We start from the raw sequence: 20720 nt of genomic DNA on the forward strand, positions 1-20720 counted from the left end.
ATTCCATTATTCTTTATAAGAAGGAACAATGCACATAAAACTCCATTAATATAATTTTTATGAGTTTCCCAGATTTATATATTGTTATACATGTAATAAAATCATATAGCCAATGAAAATGAGGTAATAAAGTTCTGAGCAAGCGCTATAAATGAAGAGGTTCGGCTTGTACTGCACATCCGCACAATTTTTTTCACAACATGTAAAGCAGACGGCTTCAGATTTTGTGCAACTGTTATTCCATTTCTTCTGAGCACAAGTCATAATTAAAGCACTCAAGACTCTCCATATAGCAGTGACACAAAGCTGGAGCTTGTTAGGTTTCTTTGACATCTTTACATGTCAGCTCTTTTCCTGAAAATGCCATTTCAGAATGAGACTTTGATCAATATTGTAACTTGTCAGCTCCTCTTGCTCACGTGAGACAAACATTTGAACATGTTCAATACATCAATACAAAGATGTCTAATCATTTGATTGTAAAACAAGAGAAAACCTCTACACTGTATAAAACCTTGCTTATAAGAGTTTCATTCAGGCTATATAATCCAAGTTTTCCATTATATTTGATATTCAGTTAAAACACTGTTTGAATAAATAGTCATATTTGCTTGTGGTATCATGAGGCCAAGAGGAGAGTTTTACAATCTGGGCACAGTTCAACTGGTTTTTATATCTCCTTGTAAACACTGCATTGAAATAGATCAGTATTCTGGCAAATCCTAAATATAAGTATAATTGTAGTAATGTTTTAGTATCATCGCCTTCTCATCAAGCACCCTTTGATGCAAATGCTGCACTGATTGGCCAGCCACATTTGTCATTATAATGACTAAGTGGTGAAAAACAAAATGACAACGCTATAGGCTACGGTTTCTGTTTTGAAATGACAAACACAGTAGGTGACATTTAATCATACATGCACAGTAAGAATGAAAATGTTCCATGATGTGAGTCATAATGTGAGACTTTTGACTTTTGCATTAATTGTTCCTTTGATTCAGTTGTATTATGTATTAGTTTTCCTCTTGCATTCTGGATTAATTGTTGTATGACAGCAATATTACTGTAACTACTGTATTTTGATCAAATAAATGCAGCCTTAAGAGACTTACTGTACTGACTCCAAACATTTGAATGGTAGTGATATGGATTAAGTCATTTTAAATGAGAAGGGTGAGGCGGCAAAAGCTCTTGAGGTGACATCACCCAGAGATTTTATACTCCCAATAAAAGCAGAATAAATGATGATCTCTGGTACACTTTTTAAAGGGTGTTCAGAACTAGATAAGATTAACATTTCTTGCTGGAAAAATAATAATTATTCTCAGATGTTTTATGTAATGTGTACACTGGTTATCTTTTTTTCCCTGGACTGTGGGAGGTGGAAAGAACTCCTGTAGTTTCTTTGCTCTCGGCGACTGCAGTGGGGCCATGTGAATCTTGGAGTTATGGATTACGAGTTAATTGAAATTCCTGAAATTCCTCTGGGGCGAGAGGAGTCAAAGGGAATTGATTAATTCTGCTACTCAAATAATAACTTTCCGACAGTTTGTGTCTGAGGTACTGCTAAAGAGAGTGTGCAAACCAATGCGTGTGAAAAAAAAAAAAAAAAAAAGTATGCAAACCACGGTATCATTACATGGATTTTTGTTTATTATTGTTATTTTAATATGTTCCTTGAGCTTCTTATTATTTAGAAGTTGAAGAGGTAGTTTTAAGATATGAAACTTGCAGGATGTTTAAATAGTGCAAAGACCTCTTAATGTGCCAAAAGATCAAGGATAATTAGACTTCTGATGTCATGACCCCTTTAACAATGGCATTCATGGAGTTCAGTAGTGTAGTGTTCACAGGATTTACATTTCGCAGCTGATGCTTCCTCATGTTGTAAAAATTCTTCCTCTGTTGATGCACATTGGGTTTTTTAAGATAGACTGATCCTGAGTAAGTAGTGTCTACTGCAGCTGTGGAAATAAACAGCTCCATTATAGACCCTGCACATACAAGTGGGTGGAGAAGGGACTTAATTGTTATATTTATCACACACACAGGTGCTGTGTTACTGGTTGTCCTCTTCAGATTTCCATAGAGGGATAAAATCATTTGAATAATTTTCGCACGAGTTTCCCACAATGTAAATTTGAACTTGACAGCTCATTTAGGAGAGCAAAGTGATGAGGAAACACATATCACATACAGTAAAAGAGAGTAAACATTTAGTGTGATAATTCATTTTCAACATTACAAGGATAATAGACATATAGCATGTGAAGTGACACAAGCAGCGGTTTTTAGCCTTTTTGATTCCAAGTCCAAAAAAATATTTGAATATCTCCCACGACCCACGGAGCCTTGGATATTTTTAAGCCTACAGCTTTGTAATTAAACTATGAGTGTTAATATATTAAAATGATCAAATAAAATTATTTTCATAATAATAATAATCTAATAATTAATTTAGTTTAATTCCATAATTCTAGTATTTTCAAGAACTGAATTTTCTGTGATAACCGGATTTTTAAGTGTTTCAAATTATTATTATTTTTACTCACAAATAGCAATTTATATTTGTAAAATCATATTTTGATAAAAATGTAAATATTTTATAAATATTTTATTTTATAAATATTCATTATAGAACTTTCCATTATTTTTTATACATTTCCATGACTTTTCCATGTCTAAAAATTAGGGCTGTCAAACGATTAATCGTGATTAATCGCATCCAAAATAAAAGTTTGTGTTTACATAATATATGTGTGTGTATGGAGTATAATTATTTTCTATATATAAATACACACACATGCATATATATTTAAGAAAAATGTGTTATTTATATATAAAATATTTATATATAATATAAATTATATATAATATAAATATATATATATATATACAGTATATACATGCAAATATTTCTTAAATATATACATGCATGTGTGTGTATTTATATATAGAAAATAATTATACACCATACACACACATATATTATGTAAAAACAAACTTTTATTTTGGATGCGATTAATCGCGATTAATCGTTTGACAGCCCTGTATATATATATATATATATATATATATATATATATATATATATATATATATATATATATATATATATATATATATATATACAGTATATACATGCAAATATTTCTTAAATATATACATGCATGTGTGTGTATTTATATATAGAAAATAATTATACACCATACACACACATATATTATGTAAAAACAAACTTTTATTTTGGATGCGATTAATCGCGATTAATCGTTTGACAGCCCTACTAAAAATATAAATATATATTAGATAAAATAAAAAATATTTGAGCCCTGGCTGAGAACCACTGATTTAGAGGATTCAAATGTACATTTATTCTTTAACAGATGTTTGCAAAGCAATGCAAAACTTAAACCAGCCTAAGATGGTTTGTTGGACTTGAAGGCATAGTTCACCCAAAAATTATGTCATCATTTACACACCATAAAGACAAGTTGTTCCAAACCAGCTTGAATTTCTTTTTTTTTCTGCTGAACACACAAAAAAATATGTTTTGAAAAACATGGATGACCAAGCAGTTAATGGGCCCCATTGACTTCCGTAGAAAGGGAAAAAATAAAATGGAAGTCAATGGGGTCCATCAACTGTTTGACTACCAACATTCTTCAAAATATCTTCTTTTGTATTCAACTGAAGAAAGAAACTCATACAGGTTTGGAACAACATGAGGGTGCGTAAATTATGACATAATCTTCATTCTTAGGTGAACTATCCCTTTAACTGGTCTCCCAGCCTTGGCAGTGAATTACCATAAGATAGCCCATGATAGACAATATTCATAATATGGGTTTTTCAATGGCAATTTAAACTTTTACAACACAATTTTAGATATTTAGTAATTGAGATAGATCAATAATACATTCACATGACGAGTTACAAACCAACACACACAGGCGGGAATAGCAGTGTGCGCCCCCTAGCGTCTCTGCGTGTACTGGCTGAACTGATTAGCCCTATCTTCCCCTCATCTTGCAGCACAGGCAGTCAGTGCCTGGTAGCGATTTAGACGAGGGCGTATGGACTTGAGGCTGCAGTGAATGCATTTCCCACAGACAGTGCTCGTACTTTTCTCATCTCGTACGGATTACCACTGAGTTCACACAGCGCCTGAACGCCGTATCGCATTTTCCCGTTGCAATTCTCCATCTGAAGGCCTGTCACAGAGTAAAGTGGCTCGGTGTGCGTGTGTTTAGACAGCGGAGCGAGAGCAGCAGCGTGTCCCCGATGGCTGGCTGGAAGGACGGCTCAGTGCAGGAGAAATATCGCCTGGTGGTCGTCGGAGGTGGTGGCGTCGGAAAATCAGCTTTAACTATCCAGTTTATCCAGGTAAGCGGAGAGATGGCGGAATGTTATGAGGGTTTCGGCCCTTTAAATAATGTGAGTGTGTGTGTAGCACATATGGGTGGATCTTGCTCACAGAAATGGGGACCCCATAAGCGGAAAGGGGGGTTTAGGAATCCAAGCGAGGCCTGCGTCAATTTAACTCTTCGCTTATATTCAAGAAAATTACTGCCTAAACGTAAACATAAACATAGCAGGGGGAATGCAAGAGTTAATGCTTGTAGTTGGGGTTAAAACTCTGTAGCGATGCTGTATGTAGTTCATAGACATGAGAAACACTTTCGTAAACTGTTGCATTTTATGCTGTTTTACTAAATTATTGAATATAGGACGTTTGTTTGACCTTTCAAAGGCAATATAGGGACTGTAATTATATTTAAAAACTGCATAACAAAGTTATGCAACAGTATGTTGAAAGAAACAATATTGAAAGAAGTTTTTCCCCCTTCTTTTTGATAAGTCCCTTAGAAATGTACCATGTTTCTGCCAGAATACCTTGGTTACTGTAGTTTCTTCTGTCAAATCTGTAGTAATGAAAATTGTATTTCTAGTGTAAGCAGATTTCAGAATCATGTCATTTTAATTGTTGGTAACAGGGTATTTTACAATACCAAATTATTGTAGTAAAAAAATGCAGGAACAGGTTTGGTAGTCATTGTTCAGACATGGGACAAAACATGTACGCAAAACATTTACACATTAAAATTAATCAGATGGTAACTAGAATGTTTGTAACACAAATGTACTATTTGTTTTGATTATATCTTTTCAGACCATTAATCAGTACTCAATGTACTCATATAAATAATTAAACTTAAGAAAACAGGCGTGTGTGTGTGTGTGTGTCTTCTATCAAGACATGCAGTTTTTGGATAGAAGTATTTATTTAATTTACTTAATTATGTGTATGTTTATTTGACAAATTATGGCATATTAAAGGATTAGGTTACCCAAAAATGAAAATGATCCCATAATTTACTCACCCCCATGCCATCATAGGTGTATATGACTTTCTTCTTTCAGCCAATCACAATCGGAGTTACATTATAAAATATCCTGCCTCTTCCAAGCTTTATAATGGGAGTAAGTAGCATCTGAGATTTTGAAGCCCCCAAAAAAGCACATCCATCCATCATAAAAGTCCTTCTGAAGCGAAGCTATGCGTTTATAAAAAAAAAAATCCATATTTATAACTTTATAAACTATAATCACTGGCTTCCAGTGTGGTTATCACTGGCAGACCTCTGACCCAACGCATGACGTATTGACGAAAGCGAAATAAGCGCAGAGGATAGAGAAAAAAAAGAAGAAGAAGAAAAAAAAAAACACCTGTCACAAATTAGAAGTCTAAAATAAGAATTTTTAAAGAGAAATGTCAGAGGATTTCGATATAAGAGAAGAGGAGCTTGTGACCGGCCGGTCAGTCTCACGTCTTTCCGATTCAGAGCCGGTCCATTTTGTTGGACACTCCGGTCCTTAGTGCCACATTTGAGCTTAATAATCAACATTTGTTGGCATCATGATCTCTGGCTATCAAATGTGCTGAATAAAACACCTGTGGCTGGATAGTAATGAAAAGCAGACTACAATTATACATTAACCCAACAAACACACAGACTTCAGAATGCAGAAAGGAAATCAGCTGTTTTTAAGTGTGGGATATAAGAAAATTGTGTTGAATTTCAGAGGTGCTAAATGTGTGAAAACTAGAGTAGTCCCAAGAAAACCAAGGAAGACCCTTCCTGTTGGAGTATTTCTAGAAGACTTTTCTAGTGAGAAAGCACAGCCCAGCTGTTTTCTGACTCCAGGCTTTCCCATTCAGATGTGTGTTACTCAGGGAGTCATGTTGGGTTAATGATCATGGCATGGAGAAGCCGGAAGAGGAAGTCCCTCCACTCCTGCTCGGTCTCCTGTATGTGTATGGGAATGGGAAACTATGCGCTGCCTCCTGTCTCACACCGCTTTGCGGCAGTATGTTAGGTGCATGCATGACATTCTTCGTTAGTTATGCTGTCGGGAAACAATTGATTGCAGTCAAAATTTGGTTGCAGAACTGCAGTGATGCATTAACATTGCTTGACTGCTATACATTTGTAAGTCGTATAGGCTACAGGGTGCCACAATGATGACTTCACTACAAAAACAGACTGGTTGATCTCAAGCTAGCGTTATGGGCCATGATCAGTGGCAGTCAGGCATGTGACTCAGACCAAAATGGATTAGTTTACGTCATTGTGATGCAATCCAAGCTGTGTAGTATATGGCCTTTCATACAGATATTATTTAGTAGCAGATTAAATTTTTCTTGTTGTATTGTAATTTTATAATTGTTAATAATATAATCTACAGGTCAAGATGATTTTAGTAATTTTTCATTTTTAAACTTTTTTTTTTTTTACCTTGTGTTGTAGATATTAATTCATAAATTGTTTAATTAATTATATTTGGTTATATAAGGTCTCGTTTGTTAACATTAGTTAATGTATTAGCTAGCTAACATGAACTAACAATGAGCAATATGTGTTTTACAGCATTTATTCATCTTTTTTAATGTTAGTTAATAAAAATACTATTGTACTAGTCAAGCTGAATTTTGTCATTATTTTTTTATTTTCTTAACTTTAACAAATGTTGGGTAAATGTAGTTTGTAATCTTTGTGATTTACAGCTACAAGAACATCATTGTCATCAACCTCCTAGATGGTTTTAGTGCTCAGCTGAGCTTCTTGTGAGTAACGGCTGTTTCTCATTAGCAAAAGTGTGAAAGTGAAATTGTTGCAGGCCTCACTGACCTTTTTATCGCTTCAGATGGTCTCAGAGTACACTAAGCATAGCATGTCGCTGTTGAAGGCACGATCACATGTTAGCTAATATTAGCTCTTATCACTGGCTCTCTCATTCCTTACAACAAGGCCTATACTACAGAGAAAGCGGGAACAACAACGTCCAGCTCAGAGGCTCATGGTAATATTGTGAAGTACTATTACAATTTAAAATAATGGTTTTCTATTTGAATATACTTTTTAAAAAATCATTTATTTTTGTAACGCAAAGCTGAATTTTCATCAGCCATTTCTCCAGTCTTCAGTGTCATATGATCCTTCAGAAATCATTCTAAGACATATTTAAATTCAAAAGTGACAGTAAAGACTTTTTCACAAAAATATTAAGCAGAACAATTGTTTTCATCATTGATAATAATAAGAAATTGGAATGTAATGTTACACAAAAATGACATACCTCGGTTTTGAAGATATGGGTCGGTATGTTTTCAGTATACAGCAAGCAACCTTTTTTTTATTATTAAACAGTGGTTTACTGAACAAACTATGTCTGTTTAAAAAAAAAAAGTCTGGTGCTGTTGTAAACTTGTAAATGGGGGAAAAGATTTGAAGTGCTTATATTGAAGTGCTTAGAAGGTTGGTTAGAATGTAGTGCTTAGAAGGTGGTGGGTTAGAATTATTGCGCTTTCATTCTAATCCGCTCCATCTATTTGACGTGCATGCACGCGCCGCCACTCGTTCATTGAAGTCTGCAAAGTTGGCTCGCTTATTGTCAGGATAAAACTTTATGTGAAATGGAAATACTTGTGTGAAGTTGTAACAGTTACAGTTAAGTATAGAACCGCAAGTTGTGCACTGAGGAAAATGCATCTCAAACGCATTGAACAACACGCGTATCTGAGAGTAGGGGCAAGCTATGTAGGTTTATGATTTAGTTTGAAGAGCTTACTATAAAGCACTTCTCATGTTTAAGACAACATGGATCATGCACTTATTTAGCAGCAGCTCACTATGTGTCCTTTGTTATTTCTCAGATGTGTTCTCAACATCAAAGTAAATCGATATAAACAATATAGTCCCATTCTGGGGGGGAACTCTTGAGTTTTAAATTATGTTCCGCACACAGAGAAGTTCTACAAATTCAGTGGTTAAATCAACGCTGAATTTGTTAGGCACTGACCTTTACAGAACATTTTCGGTATAAATATGTATACTGTTACACCCCTAAAAAGAAATGTTTCTTGAGCAAAAAAATATTTCTAAAGGATTGTGTGACACTGAGTAATGGCTGCTAAAAATTAAGCTTGGCCATCACAGACATAAATTACATTAAATTAAAAAAACTAAAATAACTGTAATTGTAATATTTTACAATATTACTGGTGATTTTGATCAAATAAATGCAGCCTTGATGACTTATTTCCTTAAATGTCCCCCTGTCGTGAAAATAAAGTTTTTAATGTTGTTTCTATGTCTATGGGATGTTTTTAATATGCTTTAAGCCAAACCATGTGCAAATTCATAAGTCAACACCATTGCTGTCACAGGAGGAAGACGAAGGAATACAGGATCCAATACGAAGAGATTTAATAATACAATAAACTGAGGAACTGACAGAAAGTGTTACAGAGCATGTGTGAAACAAAGGTTAAAACACAAAACACGCAAACATTGACCGACAACTGAATACTGAACACAGAGGAACTAAATGCACAGAGGTAACGAACTAAATGATGTGCAGCTGTGGTGGAAGATTAGTGTCCATGGGAACAGATTAGTGGCGGGAAACAAAGACAGAAAACATGACTGATGAAAACAAACTGAAAGTACATGAAAGTGAAACGAAAGATGAATGAGCCCAGATAACCGTGACAGAACGCCACCTCCCAGTAGGAGTGACCCCGCTCCGTAGTAGCAGAGGTGATGGAGGGGGCTTTGGAGGTGGCCGAGGTGATGATACAGGGAAGAATGGAGATGATGGAGTGATGGTGAAATACGGACGACGAGACCCCGGCGGTGATGATGAAGGGCGTCCGACGGCACAGACCCAGAGCCGAGAGACGACAGCCCACAGTGGAGACAAGGGAGGGAGTAGCCAAGGTGGCGTGGAGGCTGACATCAACTGGGAGATGACCGACGGAGGCAGACCCGAGGGATCCCAAGGCGCAGACAGAGAGCCAATGGAGACAAGCGACATCGCTGGCAAAGAAGGCCCAGGCAATCCCGTGGCAACGATCGTCTGAGGAGGAGCTAGACTGCCCAAGGACCAAGGCGATGCCGGTGTAATGGAGGACCGAGGCATACCCGAAGGGAAAGAGGAGCCTGCTGCAGTCGTAGGGGTGGAGGAACGGAGTGCAGCGGAATATCCGCAAGTCCGTGGCAGAGGAGTGATGACTGACCAAGGGGGAGCCGGTGGGACGAGGGAACCCGGCAGAGGGTGTCTGGTGGAGCCGAAAGTGGGAGGAGCCAAGGTTGAGCTGAGAGGTCGATGGGCCGAGACAGAGCGTGACTATCTGAGGCCAGAGGCAGAGCCACTGGTTCTATCTGCTCAGGTGGTTGAAGGACCTTCGGCTCAACGTGACTGCTTGGCATTACAGGAGATTGCGAAGGGCTGCAAACCTCCAACAGAGGCGGGGTTGGAGGACTGGCTGAGCAGGGCGGTGACGGAGGCAGAGGAAGATTTGACAGGGTGGAAGGTAACAATACTTTGTTCATGTAGGTGTCTGTGCTGTTTAGAAACAGCCATGAAGTTTCTAAAGAAAAAGATAAAGAGTCCATTGTGCTGTCTAAAAACAGCGATGAAAAAACAGAAATGGGGTAGGATAGGGTGGGAGATGATACCTCCGCGCTGAAGTCCGTCAGCCAGTCCTCAGTCTCAATTTCCACCAATATACCCTTGCCCACTTATGTAGTGGGCTCACACCCCTGGTCAGACTCACTGGGGTCTCCTCTTCCAGGGCGAGGGTTCCGCGCTGACCTCTTGTCTTCGGGCACTGGCTGATGCGTCGTGGCGGGTGGTAGCTCTCCGTCTGCGGGGGGCACACATGATTCCTCCGTGGTCAATGGTGGTGGAATGGGCTCTGGATCCGGCTGTGTTCTGGACCGGGGGTAGACACTTTCCAGACACCGGATGATAGCGTCCCTCCAGTTCAATCCAGACATGTCTGGGAGGTCTATGGGGTGACGGTAATTAGCCTTTATCCAGAACAATGACTTCAGTCTCGTCGTCAAAGGTCTGGTGATGGCAAGAAGGCAGAATTGTCCAGTGAAGGTAAAATAGTTCAGGCTCTCATGAGCAATAACAGAAAATTGCGCTGCATAATCCATATGGTCGGTCGATCTGTCACAGGATGAAGACAGAGAAACATGTGACTGATGAAGAAAAACTGAAAGTCCATGAAAGTGAAACTAAAGATGAATGAGTCCAGATAACCGTGACAATTGCTGAGTATTTTCTCTTTAAAACTGCATTGATCTAAATAAATTTTCAAAAACTCGGTTTGAAATCGCTAGTGTTTCTGACGTCACAAACTACCTTGTATCTAATCACGTCAACGTGCTGGCGAACTTTATAGCATACCATCGCTATGCCCTGAAGCAAGGGAGTCTCATGAGAAACCAGGTTATCCCGGTATTTTTTTCTGTTGATATGAACAATCTGGTAGATTTAGCAATATAGCGGGTGTATGATGTATATTACGATGTTATGATGAACTATATGAACTAATCATAGAAATTACCGTTACGTGTCCGACATTGTAAAGAGCAATACCATTGTGCAGCATTTACCTCAGTAAGTTGGCCGAGTGGATCTCTAAGCTGGAGCTGGTGTGAGTGAGTGGAGGCAGGGCTAATTTGCATATTCAGGATCCGCATATACTAAATGAAGCAAGTGTGTAGTTACATTCAAGCCATTTTAAGGCGTAAGGAAAAAAAAATTCACAGGAAAAAAACATTAAAATATGTCATTTTAATGATCAAAGATGAGTTTGAAGGGATACAATTATTGACTACAGGGGGACTTTAAAAATATTTAAAAAATCTTATGCTGTGGCTTAAAAGAATAGCCTCATAAAGATATTTTATTTACTCACCCTCATGTTGTTGCACGCCAGTATAGACTTTCTTTCTTACAAAAGCCCGCAAAAGATGATAGAACAGCACCATGAAAGCGTCAAAGAAGTGGTTTGACTCATACACAATATTTTATATCTTCTGAAGCAACTTAAGAAATTTAAGTTATCTATCTATAAATTACAGAAACGTCTGTCTGTCTGTCTGTCTGTCTGTGTGTGTGTGTGTGTGTGTGTGTGTCTGTTCCTCGCATATCTCTCGAACCGTTAGTCCGATTGATTTCAAACTCGACAGGTGTCTCGCCACGGGCACGAGTAAGTGCAGTGCCAAGTTTGACATTGTTTGGATGAGAAATGCAAAATATATCGTTAAATATGTCATTTTTAAAAGGTTGTGGTTTAAAAATAAACATCTATCTATAAATTACAGAAACGTCTGTCTGTCTGTCTGTCTGTCTGTCTGTGTGTGTGTGTGTGTGTGTGTGTGTGTGTCTGTTCCTCGCATATCTCTCGAACCGTTAGTCCGATTGATTTCAAACTCGACAGGTGTCTCACCACGGGCACGAGTAAGTGCAGTGCCAAGTTTGACATTGTTTGGATGAGAAATGCAAAATATATTGTTAAATATGTCATTTTTAAAAGGTTGTGGTTTAAAAATAAACATTCTGACATTAGAGAGTTGTATCGGTCAAAGAAGCCCCAAGAAGGTTGTGGTTTAAAAATAAACATTCTGACATAAACACTCAGTCAGCTACACTGTTTACTTCTGAATATTATAGTTTGGTTCCCGAACGTGATAAATCCATCTATCTATAAATTACAGAAACGTCCGTCTGTCTGTCTGTGTGTTATTCGCATATCTCTCGAATGTGAGATAACCACTAAATGTGTGAAAACCACTATTTTCTGTTTCAAACTTTCACATAGCATCTTTAGGTTATAACAACATTGAAAATCAAAATCTGGATTTGAATTTTTTAAGATTTATTATAAAAACTGATTATTTTTTCCCAAAAATGCAATAAATTCATGACTTTTTTTTTTTTTTTTCAAAATGCAATTAATCCATTGAATCAATATAAAGTTATTTTTGATCATATTGCCATCGCAAGAAATATCTCCTGAACTTTTTTGACGGCGATCAGCTCACAAAAACTGATTTTGCACGGGCACTTTGCACTGCTCCCTGAATCGAGGTGCTTATTCATTTGTAGATGTAAACTGAATCTGTAAGTCAGCTGTTTACTTCTGAATATTATATTTCATTCTGCTGCGCTTAACGCTATCGCTACTGTGTAATAGTAGCCTATGCTATTCACCAACTAAACATATCCTATTCAATGCGTTCACAGTCTCTTTCACGGGCATCATTTGTAGTTGCCTATTCACAAACTGTTTGCTCAAGCATAGCGTTTTCTCGGAGTTCACTGTGTGCTTTTTACCATGCACAAATAAAAATGTCACTGAACTTTTGCTGTGTAATTGTAACAATGAGCACACACCAAACCAACAATTACTAAAAACACACACAAAAACTGATTTTGCACGGGCATTTTTTTGCACTAGTTCATTAAATTTCATTAAAGTTAGTCATTCTCTGAAAATCTTAAAACCGTCATAGCCCTCCTTTTTGTGTTCACGAGAGAAGCAGTGATCTAGGAATGTGGTTATTTATTTCCAACAATGTGAATGTCTCAGTAGAGCATTTATATCACAGTATTTTGCAAAATTATACCGGTTTCATGGTATATGACGTTATTATTATTTTTTTCAAGCATGACTGGGTGTTAACCACATTTTCTACTGATTGAGAGAGGAAATACTGCAGTAGATTGACTTAAAATACCCTATTTTACAGTCATGAGTGAATATTGTAGAAAAATTCCACACTAGTATTAATACAGGTTTGCAAGGCTGTTTACAAATAGGTGCCAGCAGGAGGCGCTTTAGGAGCGGCAGAAATAACGGCAACAGTAACGGCTGTACACAAAGCAGCGCAGCGCTCAGAAATACTGTTTATCAGGAAAGATAAAGAAAGATTAAATGAAAATAACATAGAAACTTTTCTAAAGATAGTTAGTTCCCTTCAAAGATGCATTCATTCATTCGCGGTTTGACTTTGAAACGTGCAGTGCTCATGTTTATTCAACGATGTCAAAGTCTTTTGGAAAATCTATTTGTGGCGGGCAGTGTTGATATTGTGAACCAATGTACGGGAAACACTGTAATATAATTTGACCGCTATCAATTATAGATTAACCTATCCATCTTCACCGTCATATTTAGTAACACATAGGCTACATCTGTGCTCATATCATATCATATTCATATCATAACAAAATTAAACACTGGTATTCGGTATGAACCGGTATACAGCCCAGCACTACATTTCACTGTGGATTCTTTGGTAAATCAGTCGCAATTTCGGCACAGGCTTTGCAAACAGACTTTTATGATATGGACTTGACGGTAATATGACAACATGTAAGTAACTGTGTTAATTCTAATGCCTGATCTTCACATACATCTGTTTTTGATTGACGAATGCGCATGCGTCGCGTCTGAACGCGTTGTTGTCTTTGGAGTTCCATCGATTTGATTTATAATTCTTGATTTTTCTCTTTAAACTCACTTACAATGAACATTTTCTACTTTTCCTCACCTCATAGTTACAACGCGGACTGTTGAGCAGACGCGTCTCAAGCCTATTAGTGATCCAACATCGGATACTCTTATAGGTTACTCCTGTGGATCACGGCTGAACGCGTCTTCTCCACACTCACTTACAAACAAACATTTTTTCGCCTATCGTGCGTCTACTCTACACCCGTACCACTAAAAAGACGGATTATATCCAAGACTTCAGTCATAAATTAGTATTAATATTGATAGCATCACTGGTAGCGTCGCTGCTAACTTACTGTCCATCTGTTAAAATGGTGAATATATCAGATGTAAGTATTCTACCTTTTGGTGCAGGTGAGGACACATTCGAGCTGCACGCACTGCAGTCTGAGCTGGAAGCTGTTGAGAAACAGATCCACGACCTTTTAGTGAGACAAGCCGAGCTGAGAGACCGGCGTTTAGCTCTTGAAACATCACGCGCCGATGCACACAAATCAGTGATTAACGTTACTAACCCGCTGACTCCGACCTCCGACTCGGTCCCGAGCGCCGAGGTCGCGATCAGCCATGGTCTCGTTCACTCCGGCTCCAACACGCCACCACGAAGTCTTTATGATTCCGCAGCGGAAGACGCGAGTCAGGTCTAGACCAAGACTCTCTCCGACCCTCCCGGTTTTCGAGATATCCACCCAAAATCGTTTCTCCCCTCTTCGCGAAACAGAACACGATGCTGTCATCATCGACGATTCCATCGTTCGGCACGTACACGCTACGTCAGGTAAAAGTAAGGTGCACAGTCACTGCTTTCCTGGTGCTCGTGTTTCTGAAATCGCTGCTCGCGTTCCCGAGATTCTGAACGGTGACGAGCGCGTCGGAACTGTGGTCCCGCACGCGGGAGTGAACGACATCAGGCTGCGCCAGACGGAGGTTCTGAAGAAAGACTTCAGGACTCTGATCGATACGGTACGCAGCACATCGCCTGAAACAACGATCATTGTGTCAGGACCGCTTCCCACGTACCGACTAGGACATGAAAAGTTTAGTAGATTATTCGCGCTAAATGAATGGTTAATGTCATGGTGCAATGAGCAGAAACTGCTCTTTGTAAATAATTGGAATCTGTTTTGGGAGCGTCCTAGGCTTTTCCGTGCTGATGGCTTACACCCAAGCAGATTCGGAGCGGATCTTCTGTCGGATAACATCTCCAAAATGTTAAATACCTTTTGACTAGTAACCAAAAGTCCAAATCACAGTCTCTGCTGCACCAATTTAACTGATATAAATACTAGTGTAGAACATTGCATAGAAACTGTGTCTATTCCTCATTTAGTGAGATCAAATAATAAATCTACTGCAGGATCTAGGAAAAATCTAATTGTTATTAAAACAGAAAATGTTGCTATTAGTAAACAAAAACTATTTCTAAAGCTAGGTCTTCTAAACATTAGATCACTCACACCTAAGGCAGTTATTGTAAATGAAATAGTCAGATAATAGCTTCGATGTACTTTGCCTTACTGAAACCTGGCTTAAACCAAATGATTATTTCGGTCTAAATGAGTCTACTCCATCAGGATACTCCTATAAGCGTGAGCCCCGTCTGATTGGTCGTGGCGGCGGTGCTGCAACAATCTATAGAGATATTCTCAATGTTACTCAGAAAACGGGTTATAAGTTTATTTCGTTTGAAGTACTTGTACTAAATGTTACGCTCTTAGATGTTAGAAAAACATCCCTATTATTTCTAGCCTTGGCTACCGTATATAGACCGCCTGGGCCTTACGCTGATTTCCTAAAAGAGTTTGCAGATTTTCTCTCAGACCTATTAGTCAATGTCGATAAAGCATTAATTGTTGGAGATTTTAACATACACGTAGATAATCCAAATGATGCGTTAGGGGCTGCGTTTACAGATTTATTAAACTCCTTTGGGGTCAAGCAAAACGTTACCGGACCAACTCATCGTTTTAATCATACACTCGATTTAATTATATCACATGGAACCGATCCAACCGATATAGACATCATTCCACAAAGTGATGATGTCACTGACCATTACATGGTAACTTGCATATTACGTACTCCTGTAATATGTCATGCTGCGCCACGTTATCGATCAGGCAGAATAATCCTTCCATCCACCATAGATAATTTTTCAAATAGCTTATTTGATCTGTCTCAGCTGCTCAGTGAACCCAAACAAATAGATGAACTAGAGGAATTAACTAGCACTATGAGCACCATTCTCTCTGGAAAATTGGATATTGTTGCACCCATTAGATTAAAAAAGGTCAGAGAGAAAAGTAAAGCACCCTGGTACAACAATACTACGCATGTTCTAAAGAGAGAAACCCGTAATTTAGAGCGTAAATGGAAACAAACTAATTTAGAGGTCTTTAGAATCGCATGGAAAGACAGTATGTCACATTATAAAAAGGCCCTAAAATCGGCCAGGGCTGAGCACCTCCGCAAATTAATAGAAAACAACCAAAACAATCCTAGGTTTTTATTTAACACCGTGGCTAGACTAACAAATAAACAGATGTCACCTGAACAAAATATTCCGTTACAGTTTAGTAGCAATGATTTCATGAAATTCTTCACTGAGAAAATAGAAAACATCAGAACCACAATTGTAAACGTTCAGTCCTCAATCGCGCCTTATAATCCAGCCTCAACTATCACCCCGCAAGAACAATTACAGTGCTTTACAACTATAGAACAAAAAGAGTTAAATAAACTTATCACTTCATCTAAAACAACAACATGTTTATTAGATCCTGTACCCACTAAACTACTGAAAGAAGTGTTACCTGTAGTGGAAGAGCCTCTCCTCAATATTATTAACTCATCTTTATCTTTAGGTCATGTTCCAAGAACATTTAAATTGGCAGTTATAAAACCACTCATTAAGAAACCACAATTAGATCATAATAACCTAGCAAATTATAGACCCATTTCAAATCTTCCTTTTATGTCTAAAATAGTAGAAAAAGTTGTATCCGCCCAACTGGGCTCTTTCGTGCAAGAAAATGACATATATGAAAAGTTTCAGTCTGGATTCAGACCGCATCATAGCACTGAAACTGCGCTCGTTAAAATCACAAATGATTTACTATTAGCTTCTGACCAAGGCTGTATCTCAATACTAGTTTTACTTGATCTTAGTGCTGCGTTTGATATTATAGATCACACAATACTCTTAGATCGACTACAAAATTATACTGGTGTTCAAGGACAAGCATTAAACTGGTTCAGATCATACTTATCTGACCGCTACCATTTTGTCTATTTAAATGGAGAAAAATCGATCATAACTCCAGTAAACTATGGAGTGCCGCAGGGATCTGTGTTAGGCCCTCTGTTATTCTCAATATATATGCTGCCACTTGGAAATATTAAAAGGAAACATGGAATTAGTTTCCATTGTTATGCTGATGACACTCAAATCTATATTTCATCACGGCCAGATGAAAACGCTAAATTATCCAAATTGACAGAGTGTGTTAAAGATATAAAAGATTGGATGACGCGCAATTTTCTTTTATTAAATCCAGACAAGACAGAGGTACTAATCATCGGTTCAAAAAACCGCCCACAAAACCTCTCACACTACAACTTTAACATAGTAGGATGTCCTGTTACTTTATCCTCTACAGTAAAAGACCTGGGTGTTATACTAGACTGCAACCTGTCTTTTGAAAATCATATTTCATATGTTACAAGAACCGCCGTTTTCCACCTTAGAAACATTGCTAAGCTACGTAACATGCTATCAGTTTCTGATGCAGAAAAGTTAGTTCATGCATTCATGACATCGAGACTAGATTACTGTAATGCTTTATTAGCCGGTTGTCCTGCATCCTTAATAAACAAGCTACAGTTAGTCCAAAATGCCGCCGCTAGAGTTCTTACTAGATCAAGAAAATATGATTATATAACACCAATTTTATCATCACTACATTGGTTACCTATAAAGTTCCGTATTAATTACAAGGTATTGCTACTGACTTATAAAGCCCTAAACGGCTTAGCTCCAATCTATTTAACAGACCTTCTATTGCCCTATAATCCATCACGCTCTTTAAGATCACTAAATTCGAGGCTTTTGGTCATACCTAGGATATCTAGGTCCACCAAAGGAGGGAGAGCATTTTCACATTTAGCTCCAAAACTCTGGAATAGTCTTCCAGATACTGTTCGTTGCTCAGACTCGCTCTCCCAGTTTAAAACTAGATTAAAGACGCATCTCTTCAGCCAGGCATTCATATAATACTTTTAATCTTACAGTTAAATCCGACCTCTAGTTCATAGACGCCAGAGGAGAACTGGCCCCCGACTGAGCCTGGGTTCTCCCAAGGTTTTTTTTTTTCTCCATCAGGTCACCTGATGGAGTTTTTTCGGTTCCTTGCCACTGTTGCCTTTGGTTTGCTCAGTTGGGGGATATTTAATTTAATTAATCAATCAACAATACTATTGATCAGCATTACCAAATGTGGACGTTTTCCACTAGAAACAAACATTGATGTATTATTTTAATTTAATACTGTGAAGCTGCTTTGATACAATCGGTATTGTGAAAAGCGCTATATAAATAAACTTGACTTGACTGATCTGTGACCAATGATTTCTGATATGTAATGATTCATGTACAGTCAGATGTTCTTTGTCTATGTGCCAGTAAATCAAACCAGTGACTAAACGGTCAACTTCACATTGTTTCTCTTAGTAGGATGAAAATAATCTGTCATTAAAATGTGATTAAATTATAAATAGAACGTTCAAAGAACGCTCCCTTTACATTCGCTGGAGCTGTCAATTACACAGCGCGAGTTTGAGTTCTGAACTCTCGCCAAAACTCTTGTTATAATCAATGAATCTCTTATTTACATCGTGTTTGCACCATGGACTGTTGCGCATTGCACTGTTAGTTATGATGAAAGCATTCGTTAGAGTTTAGAAATAGAGTTTCAATGATGAGATCACTGCATTCATGCGCTCAACATGTCTGATTGGCTACAATGCTCATCACTGCAACCTTTCATGCCACAATCTAAATATAATGCTATAATCTACACTTTTCACGATTAGTTAATCTTGAGAGCTGTAACTGTAAAAACGTGCCAAAAGTTTCCGAAAGAGTTCTACATGTAATACTTATTTCATATGCAAAGATGTTAGCTACTCACAGCAGTGGGCGTTTACTCTGAAGTCTCTCAGCAGACATGCCCCTTTAAACAGCATTCAAATCAGAGGGCTAAAATCAGGGTAGGAAAAGCCTTTTATTTCTAAATTATGAAAAAATTTTATGTAAAAATCATGCTTACATTATAAGTGCACCCCAGGAAACATTATAAAACAATGCAGTTCATGACCCCTTAAAGTCAGATCTTTTTTCTTATTAAATCAGATGGTATAATTTACAAAACAGGTTTGAGTTATTTGTTCACAATCGGTTTGACAGCAGTAAATGTGAAGGACTGTGTGTGGGAGGCTGTGTTTTTGAATGAAGCAGCTAAAAAAGTGAGAGTATAGATGTTGTTTTCTTCCTGCAGACTCACCTGGTGATTTCTCACACTGCTGCACTGATAAAAACATACACACGCTGACTGCACTGATAAACATGCTACTATTTTCTCTAAGCTTATGTGGCTTAAAAGCAGCTCTGATTGTTCCTGTGGATCATCCTTACCTATCCAAATAGGAAGACATCTCGGCTTTCCCACAACTGTTATTCAAGGATGGATTAAATTGATCAAAAGTGACAAAGACATTTATAACTGTATAATGTTGCAAAAGATTTCTAGGCCTATCTCAAATAAATGCTGTTCTTTTCAACTTTCTATTCATCAAAGAATCCTCAAAAAATGATGCAGCACTGTTTTCAACAATGATAATAATAAGAAATCTTAAACACCAAATCAGCATATTAGAATGATTTCTGAAGGATCATGTGACATTAAAGACTGGTTTAATGATGCTGAAAATTCAGCTTTGCCATCACAGGAATACATTTTATTTTAAACGGATACTTCACCGTTTTTTCATATTAAACTGTTATTCCCTTAACTAAGACGAGTTGATACATATCTCTCTCGTCTCAGTGCGTGCACTCAATTGCTCTGGCGCGCGGCGACACTTTGATAGCACTTAGCTTAGCCCAGTTCATTCATTAGGGTCCAAACAGAGATGAAGTTAGAAGCGACCAAACACCTCCACGTTTTCCCTATTTAAATACAGTTAAAATACAACTATAATATATGTCGGAATAGCACTTGGGAGCACTTCGACTCAGCGCAGTAAAAAGTCACTCCTGAAAAATCCTCTCCCCCTCTCCCTCTCACTTCTGTCATTAGAACCAACATGACTTTTTACTGCGCCGAGTTGAAGTGCTCCCAAGTGCTATTCCGCCATACATTATAGTTATCCTTTTTACCCGCTTAGAAAAGTGCCACGTTTTATTTTGGGTCACCATACTTGGTCGTGTAACTTTAAATAGGGAAAACGTGGAGGTGTTTGGTCGCTTCTAACTTCATCTCTGTTTGGCCCCTAATGAATGAACTGGGCTAAGCTAAGTGCTATCAAAGTGTTGCCGCGCGCCAGAGCGATTGAGTGCACGTACTGAGGCGAGAGAGGTATGTATCAACTCGTCTTAGTTAAGGGAATAACATAGTTTAATATGAAAAAACGGTGAAGTATCCCTTTAAATTACTTCTATGCACCTGTTGACCGGTTTTTAGTTTTATTTTGGCTGATCTTTATTCTGGACTTGCACACGAACTGCATCGCAATCATTTCCCAAAATGTAATTTGTGTAGAAATACTACGAAGTCTG

The 20720-nt window shown here is 37.9% G+C and overlaps 1 protein-coding gene and 1 long non-coding RNA gene across 2 annotated transcripts in view; one reads left to right on the forward strand and one right to left on the reverse strand.

Moving 5' to 3' along the window:
- The first annotated feature begins 3990 nt into the window (after window positions 1–3990).
- Window positions 3991–20720, forward strand: part of rras2 (RAS related 2) — a 53516-nt gene continuing 36786 nt past the window's right edge. Inside the window, exon 1 of the mRNA XM_079867496.1 lies at window positions 3991–4389. Within this exon, the coding sequence (XP_079723622.1) occupies window positions 4288–4389 (102 nt within the window). The 5' untranslated portion in view covers window positions 3991–4287. The remainder of the gene's footprint in view (window positions 4390–20720) is intronic.
- LOC307156222 lies at window positions 7954–13284 on the reverse strand. The gene is made up of 2 exons (XR_013820677.1): window positions 12824–13284; window positions 7954–11430 (listed from the first exon to the last, which is right to left on the reverse strand). It is a non-coding gene; the product is annotated as an uncharacterized lncRNA (long non-coding RNA).

This window comes from Squalius cephalus (assembly GCF_949319135.1).
Source record: "Squalius cephalus genome assembly, chromosome: 3".
NCBI classification, from domain to species: domain Eukaryota; kingdom Metazoa; phylum Chordata; class Actinopteri; order Cypriniformes; family Leuciscidae; genus Squalius; species Squalius cephalus.